The sequence below is a fragment of the Cervus canadensis genome, chromosome 9, assembly GCF_019320065.1.
Source record: "Cervus canadensis isolate Bull #8, Minnesota chromosome 9, ASM1932006v1, whole genome shotgun sequence".
NCBI classification, from domain to species: domain Eukaryota; kingdom Metazoa; phylum Chordata; class Mammalia; order Artiodactyla; family Cervidae; genus Cervus; species Cervus canadensis.
In genome coordinates, this window is record NC_057394.1 from 61707863 (window position 1) to 61720692 (window position 12830).

General features: G+C 39.9%; 1 protein-coding gene across 1 annotated transcript in view; it reads left to right on the forward strand.

Moving 5' to 3' along the window:
• Positions 1 to 12830, forward strand: part of DNAJC15 (DnaJ heat shock protein family (Hsp40) member C15) — a 72216-nt gene that overhangs the window by 25818 nt on the left and 33568 nt on the right. The window contains exons 2-3 of the mRNA XM_043477810.1: positions 3837 to 3888; positions 9056 to 9129. Of these exons, the coding sequence (XP_043333745.1) occupies positions 3837 to 3888; positions 9056 to 9129 (126 nt within the window). The remainder of the gene's footprint in view (positions 1 to 3836; positions 3889 to 9055; positions 9130 to 12830) is intronic.

Here is a 12830-nt window from a genome sequence, read left to right on the forward strand (position 1 = left end):
CCCAGGGACTAGTGACAGTTGGAAACAGTTACCTACTCAGGCAAGGAGGCAAGGGGTTGGGAACTATGCTTGTGGACCCAGTGAGAGTTACAGGGCTGGAGGAAGAGCCGCTGAACAAGAGCTGTGGCCGAGGAGGAAACACAGCCGGGAATAAATGGTACTGTTTTCCTGTCTCCTTCCACTGCTGCTTTTCTGCTGATGCTTCCTTTTGAGAAAAGCAGTTTCACATGCGCAGGCTTTCAGCCCTGCTTGGCCTCACGAGAAGAGGTCTTGGACTCGAAACACTTTTTTAGCAAAAGGTGAGGAGCTCACACAGCCTGTGTTTTGTGGGATTATCTTTTGCTGTTTCAGTCTTGCCCCCAGCTTTCAGTATGTTCGATTCCAGGGGTGGTGTGGGCTAAAGAGGGGACCGGAGCACAGGGGCCAATTTCTTCTTGTCAGCTGTCTTCCCCCAGCCCTTGAGACTCATGCACATGGCTGGACTGGAGCTGATCTTACTCTGCCTCTTCTCTGGGTAAGAAATGTTATTCTATCCAGTGCTTGAGCATTGTATTTGGCTTTGAAACTTTGATACCAAGATATACTGGGCAGAGATATTTAGAGTCCTTTTCTGGGATTGGTAATTAGTGTTTGGTGTTCTGTGAAAATTCCTCTCATTGGCAAAACCCAGCCAGTAGCAGGAGGGCAAATGAGGACTGGATAATGTAGTCTTTTGAGGCAAGTGGAGACAGAGGTACAGAGCAAGGCAGAGGAGAGTGGAAAATGAACCTGGGGGGACAAATAGAGAATAATCATCAGAGTATTCAATACTTATTTATTGAAAATTAAATTGAATTTTTAATTGTTAAACACAGTTGAGCCTTACATATTGTTAGATTAAAGTGAAAAATGACCAAATGCCTAATGGTTTAATGTTTTTGATATAAATATCTTGACATAAAAATCTCTTTAGTGAGGCAGCTTTCTTTTCTCATATATATTTGAATAGTCAGAATAGTAAAAATGTTATAATAATTAATCTATAAAAAAAGCCTACCTCAAAAACCACTTCTGTGAATCTTCTTTTACTCAGACAAATTTAAAAGTACATGTGCCAAGCCACTGTGCTAAGTCCTTTACATACATTATTACTGTTATCCTAGAAGTGAATCCTAGAAGAATATCCTAGAAGAATCACCCTAGAAGTGTAGACACTACTGCTTGGTGCTTGATTCATTGGTGAACAGAACAAATTCCACAAAGGTCAGAGATCTTTATATTCTGGTATTAATATTAGTACACCATTTTGGTTTGGTGGTTGTTACCATTAGTATTCATGTTTATCAGCCATTTAGACTTTTGTTTTCTATGAAGTCCCTGACCTACTCTTTTGTCCATTTCTATTGGATTGTCTGTCTTATTAATGGGGAAGAATTCTCTGTATTTTTGGATATGTGCTTATTGTCTTTCATGTGTTGCAAATGAGTTCTTCCATTCTGTGGCTGGTTCAAGCTGAAATATTGAGAATATGTCAGATCTTGATAGGCACAGATAGGTATTTCTAGTCAGATAAAAGAGTAAGTAGAGTTTATAAGGAAGGAAAATAAATTCACACATGAAGCAGCTGAGTACTTTGGTTGAACTGAGAATTTTTAAAGTGAACCAATGGAAAATAAGACTGGAAAACTCAAAATCTGTAGTCCCTGGGAAGCTCTAGAAAATGGCAAAAATATACCTCAACAGAACTTCGTTTTCTTTCTTTTTTAAACTTTTTATTTTGTGTTTGCATATAGCTAGTTAACAATGTTGTAATAGTTTCAGGTGAAGAGCAAAGGGATTCAGCCAACCCAGAACATCATCTTTAAATTAATACACATCTTCCTTCAGTTTCAGGAGTAATTAAGTCTAGGCAACCTGAAGGGAGGACTTCCCTTGTGGCTCAGCTGGTAAAGAATCTACCCGCAATGCGGGAGACCTGGGTTCAATCCTGGGTTGGGAAGATCCCCTGGAGAAGGGAAAGGCTACCCACTCCAGTATTCTGGCCTGGAGAATTCCATACAGTCCATGGGGTCGCAAAGAGTCAGACATGAGTGAGCAACTTTCGCTTTAACTTAACCTAAAAGGAACCTTGAAGACTGGCCTCTCTGGCTAGCTAGCTCTAGGCTTGCCGTCTACCAGAGACTCTTCCTTCCCTGAGATTGTCCTAGGGCTCTGCCTGGTGAGAAGGTGTATCTTAAAACTGGAACTGAAGAAGCCTAGATGGACTTTGTTCAGCTTGTCTTTGAAGAGCTCTGTGTATCTAAGAGCGCACTGAGTGCCCGAGCGCTGAGTCGCTCAGCCGTGTCCGACGCTTTGTGAGCCTGTGGGCTGTAGCCCACCGGGCTCCTCTGTCCACGGGATTCTCCAGGCAAGAGTACTGGGGTGGGTTTGCTGTGCCCTTCCCCAAAGAGAGCATTACTGGGTGTTAAAGTTAGAGCACCTTCATACAGTTGGCCTTTGTGTCCTGATATTTATCCTTGTAGTCTCTTGTTGAATATTTGGGGTTTTGATTGCCTAAGACTTGCATTCCCTTACAGAACTTGAAAGCTAATGGCTGTAGGGCTTTTTGGTTTTACTGTCCTTCCAGTCTCAACCTCCACTTTTTGACTTCTGCACTGATGTGAAATGAATCCATTCCTGTTCCCTGGTGAGATTGTTGTAGCTATTCTTAGTCTTTGCTGGATGTTACGGAATTGCCTCTCTCACCACTAATCAGACAAAAAACATTTCTATAGCGTCTCTCCTCAGTCATGACCCCATCAAAATTTTGATTTGGCTGCAAATACCTGAAAACCGAAAATAGAAGTAGTATCTTAGGAAGCCAGAATTTTATTTTTATCTCATGTAAGTCGAGGCAATCCAGGGGCACTGTTGCAGCTCCATGGTCGTCCAGAGGCGGCTCCTGGTATAATGTCCACATTGCAGCCAGTAGGACGGAGGGATGGAAAAGGGGAGGGATATTCCCCCGTCCCCTGAAAGACTTTGCGGATGCTGCACACACTGCTCTGCTTATACGCTATAAGCAAGCCAACATTTACTAAACAATGCTGTACCTGAGTCTAAGGGAGGCTTGGAAATATGTGTCTGGCTAAAAATAGGAACTTTTGATCCTGTAGAAGAAAGGGAGAATGGATCTTGGGGGCGTCCATTGATCTTTGCTACCTAAAACCTTTTTCTGTTGCGACTTAAATATTTTCTCCAGGTAGTTAAGGAGAAAAGCAGAGAATAATATGGAGTATATAACTAGTTCACAGTTTATCTGGATGAGCTCATATTTTTAGACTCTGGATTTTTCGCTCTTATTTTAAAATTTTTACCTTGGTCTAGAAAGGTAGAAATAAACTAGTTCTTAAGTTCTTCATCACTTTTACTAATTTTCCACAGTTTGGCTTCTTGGCTACACTTGGATATCATATTTTATTATATTTTTAAGTAGAGTGGAGTCCGTTTGAGCATCACATATGTAAAGGAGGAGGAAATATTTGCCTTTTATATTTATGGAAGATAAATACACTAGACCCACTGTTAAGAATAGTCTATAGAAAACATTTTAGCAACAGGTAACATAAAAGCTCTTGGTCAGAATGAATTCAAATTACATGGAAATTGAATGAAATCTAAAATTAGTTCACTGAAAATCAGCCAATATAGTGTGTAGGAGATATAATCTCATAGACACTGAAGATATTTAAAACTTCTACAGAGCAGAGCTTGAAGAAAATGTGATATTTACCATAATTGTTCTCATTATTTTAAATGATTTACTTTAAAAACTCGTATGTAGCACTGTAAATGATAATCATTTTTTTCCTCTGTAGGCAAGAAGTTTGATAGCTGTGGGGCTGGGTATTGCAGCGCTTGGCTTTGCAGGTAAGATAAATAAAGGATACATATCAATAAATGTTGTAGGAGAAATATTTCCAAATAGCTTTTAGAGTGAATTTTGAGAAGACTTTCAGTATTCTGAGGTTTTTGGTTTTAAGGCATGCATTCCCGTTGTTTACAGCATTCATAGTCCGTGAACATTTGTCAGTATAGATAAATTTTGTCGTGAAGGAAATTAATGCTACCAAAGTTTGGAAAACTAGCCCCAGTAATAATTGATCTTCCTGACATTTTTTTAGTTTGAGCTGTAGTATACTGTTAAAAAATAAATTTTAATATGAAGCAGTATAAGTGATATGGGCTCTTCTGTACACCCATATTTATTTTTTTCTTGCAGATAAGTTTATACATTTTCTGTCAGTTCTTTCTGAGCTAGTTATTCTTGTTAGTGTGTTTATTACTCAATTTAATGTATTGGTGTAATTTCTTTGGAAACCCAGGAGGATTTCTTTTACTGCCAAAATCTTTTTAGAAAGAATAGTTATAAAGATTTAAAGTAAAATTGCTATCATTTCCAGTCATTAATTTATAATTTTAAATGACATAGCTATTGTCTAATTAAATGTTCATCTAAGAGCATTTCTTTGTTGATAAAGATTTACATTTTTCAGTTAACTTTTGTGCCTCCTAAGAGCCATGGGTTTGATCTTATTAATTGTATCTTCTTTGTAGGTGGAGCTATTAATACATTCTATTGTGGTTATATGCAGTGACATCCAATAGGAAAAGAGACTTAAAAGATTTTGTTTTGTTTTGCATAATATTTAATTCCACACATCTCTATTTAAAGCACCTTACCAGTGAGAACTTTAAAATCAGGGCGATCAGTGGTTCAGTTTTTCTTGGTTCTTATACCATCAAAGTCTTATGTCTCATTTTGTAACTATAGTTTACTACTTATGGAGGTTTCATGTGAAGAGTATCATGTCTGAAAAGGAATTCTGACAGACTTGCCCATAAACATAAAAAAATTTTAGTATAAAGTGCTATAGCAGAATAGGCATCAGTTCAGTTCAGTTGGTCAGTTGTGTCTGACTCTATGTGACCCCATAGACTGCAACACACCACCCTTCCCTGTCCATTACAAACTCCCGGAGCTTGCTCAAACTTAGGTCCATCAAGTCAGTGATGCCATCCAACCGTCTCATCCTCTGTCATCCCCTTCTCCTTGCACCTTTAATCTTTCTCAGCCTCAGGGTCTTTTCAAATGAGTCAGTTCTTCGCAACAGGTGGCCAAAGTATTGGAGTTTCAGCTTCAGCATCAGTCCTTCCAATGAATATTCAGGACTAATTTCCTTTAGGATTGACTGGTTGGATCTCTTTGCAGTCCAAGGGACTCTAAAGAGTCTTCTCTAACACCACAGTTCAAAAGCATCAATTCTTCTGCACTCATCTTTCTTTATAGTCCAACTCTCACATCCATACATGACTACTGGAAAAACCATAGCCTTGACTAGACAGACCTTTGTTGGCAAAGTAACGTCTCTGCTTTTTAATATGTCTAGGTTGGTCATAGCTTTTCTTCCAAGGAGCAAGCGTCTTTTAATTTCATGGCCGCAGTCACCATCTGCAGTGATTTTGGAGCCCAAAAGAATCAAGTCTCTCGCTGTTTCCATTATCTCCCCATCTATTTGCCATGAGGTGATGGGACTGGATGCCATCATCTTAGTTTTCTGAAAGCATGTCTTTCTCATTTCAAATAAAAATCTTACATTTGAATTTGAAATAAGAATAGGCATAATTACTTCAAATTCAAATGTGAGATTTTTATTTGAAATTAGAGAAAGATATGCTTTTGCCAAGGTCTTCTTTCTAAACTGAGAAGAATTGGTATATGTACTGCATACATATTACACTGTTGCCAAATTCATTTACTATCCAGAATATTAAATAGCAGGCATTTCTCTTTCATAGTCAGCTACAACTAAAGCTTAGAATTTAGAAGAAAAGTATTCCTAGACTGTTAGAGCTTCGTCTTCTCTTTTATGGTTAAAGTAAATGTCCAAATGTCAGTTCTTGAAGCCTTTGATTGCTTTTTTACATGCTTTTTTACATTGCTTTGATTGCATGATTGTGGTTTTCAACGAATTTTGAGACACTTTAAAAGCCATGGACATGAGTTTGAGTAAGCTCCGGGAGTTGGTGATGGACAGGGAAACCTGGTGTGCTGCAGTCCATGGGGTTTGTACACAACTGAGTGACTGAATTGAATTGAAAAGCCATATTTTATACTATTGAAGAATCAAATGAAAGTTGATCTCTATGTGATAAGAGATTTAGACGAGTTAGGGTTTCAGCTTTGTTTAATTTTACTTTAACATTCTCCTTGGTTTCAAGAGCTTTTCATCTCCTACCTAGGTTGACTACTTCACATCTTCCTAGGTCTAACTAGCATCCTTTGTTTTTCACTATAGCGTGTTGTCTGAACAGGAATAACAATATATTTAGACAGGTAGCAAATTTGGAAAATTCAGCAGTGTCCACAGGACTGGAAAAGGTCAGTTTTCATTCCAATCCCAAAGAAAGGCAATGCCAAAGAAGGCTCAAACTACCACACAATTGCACTCATCTCACATGCTAGTAAAGTAATGCTTAAAATTTTTCAAGCCAGGCTTCAGCAATACGTGAACCGTGAACTTCCAGATGGTCAAGCTGGTTTTAGAAAAGGCAGAGGAACCAGAGATCCAACTGCCAATATCCGCTGGTTCATCAGAAAAGCAAGAGAGTTCCAAAAAAACATCTATTTCTGCTTTATTGACTATGACAAAGCCTTTGACTGTGTGAATCACAGTAACTGGAAAATTCTGAAAGAGATGGGAATACCAGACCACCTGACCTGCCTCTTGAGAAACCTGTATGCCGGTCAGGAAGCAACAGTTAGAACTGGACATGGAACAACAGACTGGTCCCAAATAGGAAAAGGAATACGTCAAGGCTGTATATTATCACCTGCTTATTTAACTTACATGCAGAGTACATCATGAGAAACGCTGGGCTGGAGGAAGCACAAGCTGGAATCAAGATTGCCAGGAGAAATATCAATAACCTCAGATATGCAGACGACACCACCCTTATGGCAGAAAGTGAAGAAGAACTAAAGAGCCTCTTCATGAAAGTGAAAGAGGAGAGTGAAAAAGTTGGCTTAAAGCTCAACATTCAGAAAACTAAGATCATGGCATCCGGTCCCATCACTTCATGGCATATAGATGGGGAGACAGTGGAAACAGTGTCAGACTTTATTTTTCTGGACTCCAAAATCACTGCAGATGGTGACTGCAGCCATGAAATTATTATTATTTTTTCTTTTTTTTTTCCATTTATTTTTGTTCGTTGGAGGCTAATTACTTTACAATATTGTAGTGGTTTTTGCCATACATTGATATGAATCAGCCATGGATTTACATGTGTTCCCCATCCCGATCCCCTCTCCCGCCTCCCTCTCCATCCCATCCCTCTGGGTCTTCCCAGTGCACCAGCCCTGAGCACCCGTCTCATGCATCCAACCTGGGCTGGTGATCTGTTTCACCCTTGATAGTATACTTGTTTCAATGCTGTTCTCTCTGAACATCCCACCCTCTCCTTCTCCCGCAGAGTCTAAAAGTCTGTTCTGTACATCTGTGTCTCTTTTTCTGTCTTGCATATAGGGTTATCGTTACCATCTTTTTAAATTCCATATATATGCTTTAGTATTCTGTATTGGTGTTTATCTTTCTGGCTTACTTCACTCTGTATAATGGGCTCCAGTTTCATCCATCTCATTAGAACTGATTCAAATGAATGCTTTTTAGTGGCTAAGTAATATTCCATGGTGTATATGTACCACAGCTTCCTTATCCATTCGTCTGCTGATGGGCATCTAGGTTGCTTCCATGTCCTGGTTATTATAAACAGTGCTTGACTGCAGCCATGAAATTAAAAGACGCTTACTCCTTGGAAGGAAATTTATGACCAACCTAGATAGCATATTAAAAAGCAGAGACATTACTTTGCTAACAAAGGTCCATCTAGTCAAGGCTATGGTTTTTCCATTGGTCACGTATGGATGTGAGAGTTGGACTATGAAGATAGCTGAGCGCAGAAGAATTGATGCTTTTGATCTGTGGTGTTAGAGAAGACTCTTGAGAGTCCCTTGGACTGCAAGGAGATCCAACCAGTCCATCCTAAAGGAGATCAGTCCTGGGTGTTCATTGGAAGGACTGATGTTGAAGCTGAAACTCCAGTACTTTGGCCACCTGATGAGAAGAGCTGACTCATTTGAAAAGACCCTGATGCTGGGAGGGATTGGGGGCAGGAGGAGAAGGGGATGACAGAGGATGAGATGGTTGGATGGCATCACCGACTCGATGGACATGGGTTTGAGTAAACTCCGGGAGTTGGTGATGGACAGGGAGGTCTGGCGTGCTGCGGTTCATGGGGTTGCAAAGAGTCAGATACGACTGAGCAACTGAACTGAACTGAACTGAACTTGTTATAAAAGACCTATGTAGTTGAATTACTACCTATGTAGTAATCTTAAGTGAATAACATGGTTAGAAGCTTCAGAGGATCATAGCTTTTAGAAAGGAGACACCAGTATTAGTAGACACACAGTCTAATTATGACACACATTCTGATTAGTCTGATGATATTTTATTCTTGTTCTATGCCCTCAAAACAGGTTAGGACCTGTTTTGCTATTGATACTTAGTTGTCTAGTCTAAGAGGAGTTTTGATAATTAGGATGACTAAGAAAGGAAAGTACTAAAATAAAAGAAGCTTTTGGTCATCCTCAGTGAGAAATTGATAGTAAACACGTTCTTTGTAAATATTTCCCACGTAATTGGTTTATTACTTTAGCAGTAACTTCATTAAAAGCAGTCCTGTGTTGTATAGATCATAAACATTACTTGTTTTCTATATATTTCAAAGTGATTATAATTGTGAGAAACAATATAATTTTTTTTTAATTGGAGTAATTAAAATGAAATCTGTTGTCCATTTAACTAATTAGAAGTTTGAAAAAATGACTGTCTTTCTGGTAGGTTTTGAAATAGTTATTAAACTAACATATATAAAGTAAACTATAAATAACTGCTATGGTGAGCACCTTGTGGGTATTGGCTTTCATTACAGAAAATGTATTTGCCTTTATTCCCTTTACTATTATATTTAGGTCGCTACGCATTTCAGATCTGGAAACCTCTAGGACAAGTAATCACAGAAACTGCGAAGAAGATTTCAACTCCTGTAAGTTAAAAATGAGTTTCGTTAGAAATCTAAACTTACTTTGAAGTTTCTTGGGCATATTGTATCTATGCTTATTCCTGACTTTGATAATTACTGTATTCCTTTTAGTAGTATTACATCAACTTTGGGATAATTTGCTTTCCTTGTTCAATTTGTGTTCATTTATTCATTCAGTGATTGTCCTGTGCCAGGGGCTGGGCATAGCTGGTGAACAAAATAGACATGGTCCCTGTCCAGATGGAGCATGCCGCCAAATTTATTTCATCTTGAATTTCGAAACTAGCTTCCTTGTACCACTACACCTGGCTATCTCAAACATGAAATTATATGATTCCAACTTTGAAATCCTGTAGGGCTCATACATACATCTACCAGCATCACGGCTCCTCTGCTGAGCAGAATCTAAGTGAAGAATGAATGGTAGTAGGTATCTAAGAAGCTATAGCGTGGTGAGCTGGGGTTTGTGACCCCTGGAGACCATGCCCAGAAAGCTTACGGAAGCAGTGGAGTATTAACACTGACTTCTGGGAAACAGAAGATCTGGGATACATCAACTTGGCTTGCAGCAATTTGAGAATGAGTGACTTGATTCAGCAAAGGCATTATAGGCCCTTGAGGCTTAGTTATGAACAATAACCATACTTTAAAAGGATGACAAACGGACAGATAATTAAACTCAGGAACAAAAGAACTACAAGTGACTTTGCCAATTGAAAATTCATGTCTGTGATTAGAGGGAGTGTGTGTTTATTTTCTGCTTTTCTGTTTATATTTCGTCTTAAGTATTAATAGGTATTTACTAATGGCATTCATTCAGCAAATGTTCATTAAGCACCTACTACATGAAAGTGAAAGTAGCTCAGTCGTGTCCGTGTCCGACTCTTTGGGACCGCATGGATTGCAGCACCCCAGGCTCCTGTGTCCTCCACTGTTTCCCGAGGAGTCCATGGAATTCTCCAGGCCAGAATACTGGAGTGGGTAGCCTTTCCCTTCTCCTGGAGATCTTCCCAATCCAAGATCGAACCCAGGTTTCCCGCATTGCAGGCAGATTCTTTACCAGCTGAGCCACAAGGGAAGCACTTGCTCCATACTAGACGTAATTATGGGGAGTGCGAGGTAGTCATGAGCCAGACAAAGACACTGCCCTCTAGGAGTTTACTTTTTAGTGGAGACAAATCACAAATAAGTAAGATATATAATATGTAGAGGTATTGAAGTTAGAAGTTTAGTTTTCTTTAGAAAACTAAATCAGGGTGCATGAAGTCCTAGTCACTTCAATTGTGTCTGACTCTCTGCAACCCCATGGACTGTAGCCCACCAGGCTCCTTTTTGTCCATGGAATTTTCCAGGCAACAATACTGGAGTGACTTGCCATTTCCTCCTCCAGGGAGTCTTCAAACCTGTGTCTCCTGCATTGCAGGTGGAATCTTTACCGCTGGGCCACCCAAATCAGAGTAAGAGATTGATTTTTTGACAGCAGAGAAGAGTCTATTTTACATAGGTTAGGGAAGATCTCTCTGAGAAGGGAACAGACCATGTGAACATCTGAAGTGCTTCCTAGGCAGTGGGGATGCTGCAGAGACCCTGAGGTGGGAATGAGTTTAGCAGCAGGGCTAACTCCAGTATGAGTGTGTGGAAGGAATAGTGGTCTTTGGGCCCACATCACTTAGGGCCAAGTAGACTATGACAAGGACTGCAGATTTTAAGTCTGATGGAAAGCCTTTGGAAGGTTATGAGCATGAGGGCAGCAGACTAGAATAAGCCAGAGGAGAAGCTGTGAAATGTGTTGAGAGGGCATTGAGATAGTCCAGGGCCTAGGTGATGGTCAGTAGAAATAGAGCAATAGGCCTGGAAATAGTGACATAAATGTTTGTTTTTCCACGTTTATTATTGTTCAGTCGCTTAGTCATGTCCAACTCTTCGTGACCCCGTGGATTGCAGCACCCCAGGCTGCTGTGTCCTCCACTGTTTCCTGAGGAGTTCTCAGGTTCTTGTCCATTGAGTTGGTGATGCTATCCAACCATCTCATCCTTTACTTGCTATATGTTTATGTATAGTAAACTGGGAGACTTTCAGAAATCATTTTTCTCCTGTTTGATGATCTTCAGTAGACAGACTTATAACTAGAAGACTCATGTTTTGTAGAATTACATTATTCAACATTGTAAAGGAAGGGAGAGAAAGAAAACGAGAAACATTTCACTGCTCTGTGGAGGCTCACAGGTAAGGTGGCGTAGTTTAAGAGACCGTCATGGGTGTCCTGAAAGGCGGCCCCAGCATTTCTTAATAAGAGGAAAGGGATACACCCCACCCTTCCCTCTGTGGCCTTCAAGTTAAGACAAGTGGCTTTCATCTGGCCTCTTTTCCACAAAGTACCACTCATGCAGTTTGCAGTAAAGCCTCTTGGAGTATCTATCATCATCGTAATTAAACCTCAGTGAAGATGTTAGTTTTTGAAAATAATTCTTTAAACATTAATTGTTCCAGGGAAATTGAAGAATGAAAAATATGCATACTTCCCTTGGCATTGATCTCAAAAAGCCAAGTTCATAAGCTCGGCATTTACAGTGTTTTGCTTTTATAACTCTGTCCATTACTGAACCAGTTACTAACGGATGGGGACTGCAGTCATGTGTCAGTAAATTCCTGTCACTCAAAGGAGAAGGTTCAAGACTCGGGTTCCTGTGGGCTCCCGCTTCATTTTTCCTCAAAGTGTGTTTGCTCCTTCTATGCTTTAACATCAGTTTGTTCTTCTGTCTCATCTTTTTCTCACGCTTCCCTCTCTCCCATTTTTCTGGAGTGTTGCCTAGAATAGTTTCTTTCACATGGAATGTATGGAAAGTTTGTTTCTTCCCCTCTTTCCTTATACAGCTGTTTGTTCTGTAAGATCCTCTTATATTTTTTCCTTCCAGTGTGTCTCTGCTCCTGGAACTAATTCATGGCCTCTTTCAGCAGTTTGATAGATTTGCTTCAATAGTTTAACTGAAGGAGAGGATTGGCAGTGTGCTGTGAGCACAGAGGTGGGTTATGTCCACAGTCACATCTCGTCCGAAGCAAGGAGCCCAGAGGCTGTCTGGGAACCTGCAGAACCCAGGTGTGGTTGAGTACTGTGTGTGTTTACTCCTTGGTATAAATGTCCCCTATCTTCAGCCCTCTGGATTCTGAAATGTGATCTGTTGTTAAGCCTCTCTGCTTCCCTTGGGACCTGCTCTGTGCACTAAGGTGCATTCCAGGCATAGTCTCTTTCTTGGCCTGAGAGCTGAGGCGGCAGGCGGCAGCCCTTAGCCCTGTACTGTGGAGTTAGGAATGGTCTCTGTCTGCCAGTCCTGGTTTTATTAATTACCTTGATGCTATGTTTTGTGTTTGTTGACCCTGGATTGAGTGTTTTCGTCTTTCTTTCCTCTGGTGAGTGGGTTGCTGTGATTTTTCTTTATGTGCAGTCTCACCTGTTTTAAACCTTTCAGGATTTCTTTGAACTTTCTGCTTTGGTACTGGTTCCATTTCTTGTTCTCTAGGCCTATTATGGATTTTTCTTGTTTATAATATCTCATTTCTCATTTCAAAGAGCCTTTGGAAAGTAAAAGACTTACTATCCAGTCTGCTATTTTTAATCAGAGCCTTTTACTTAATTTTTTTAAGTATTCATGTATGTTTATTGACTCAGCTATTGTCTGATTACCCCTAATTTTTTTCTGGAGAAA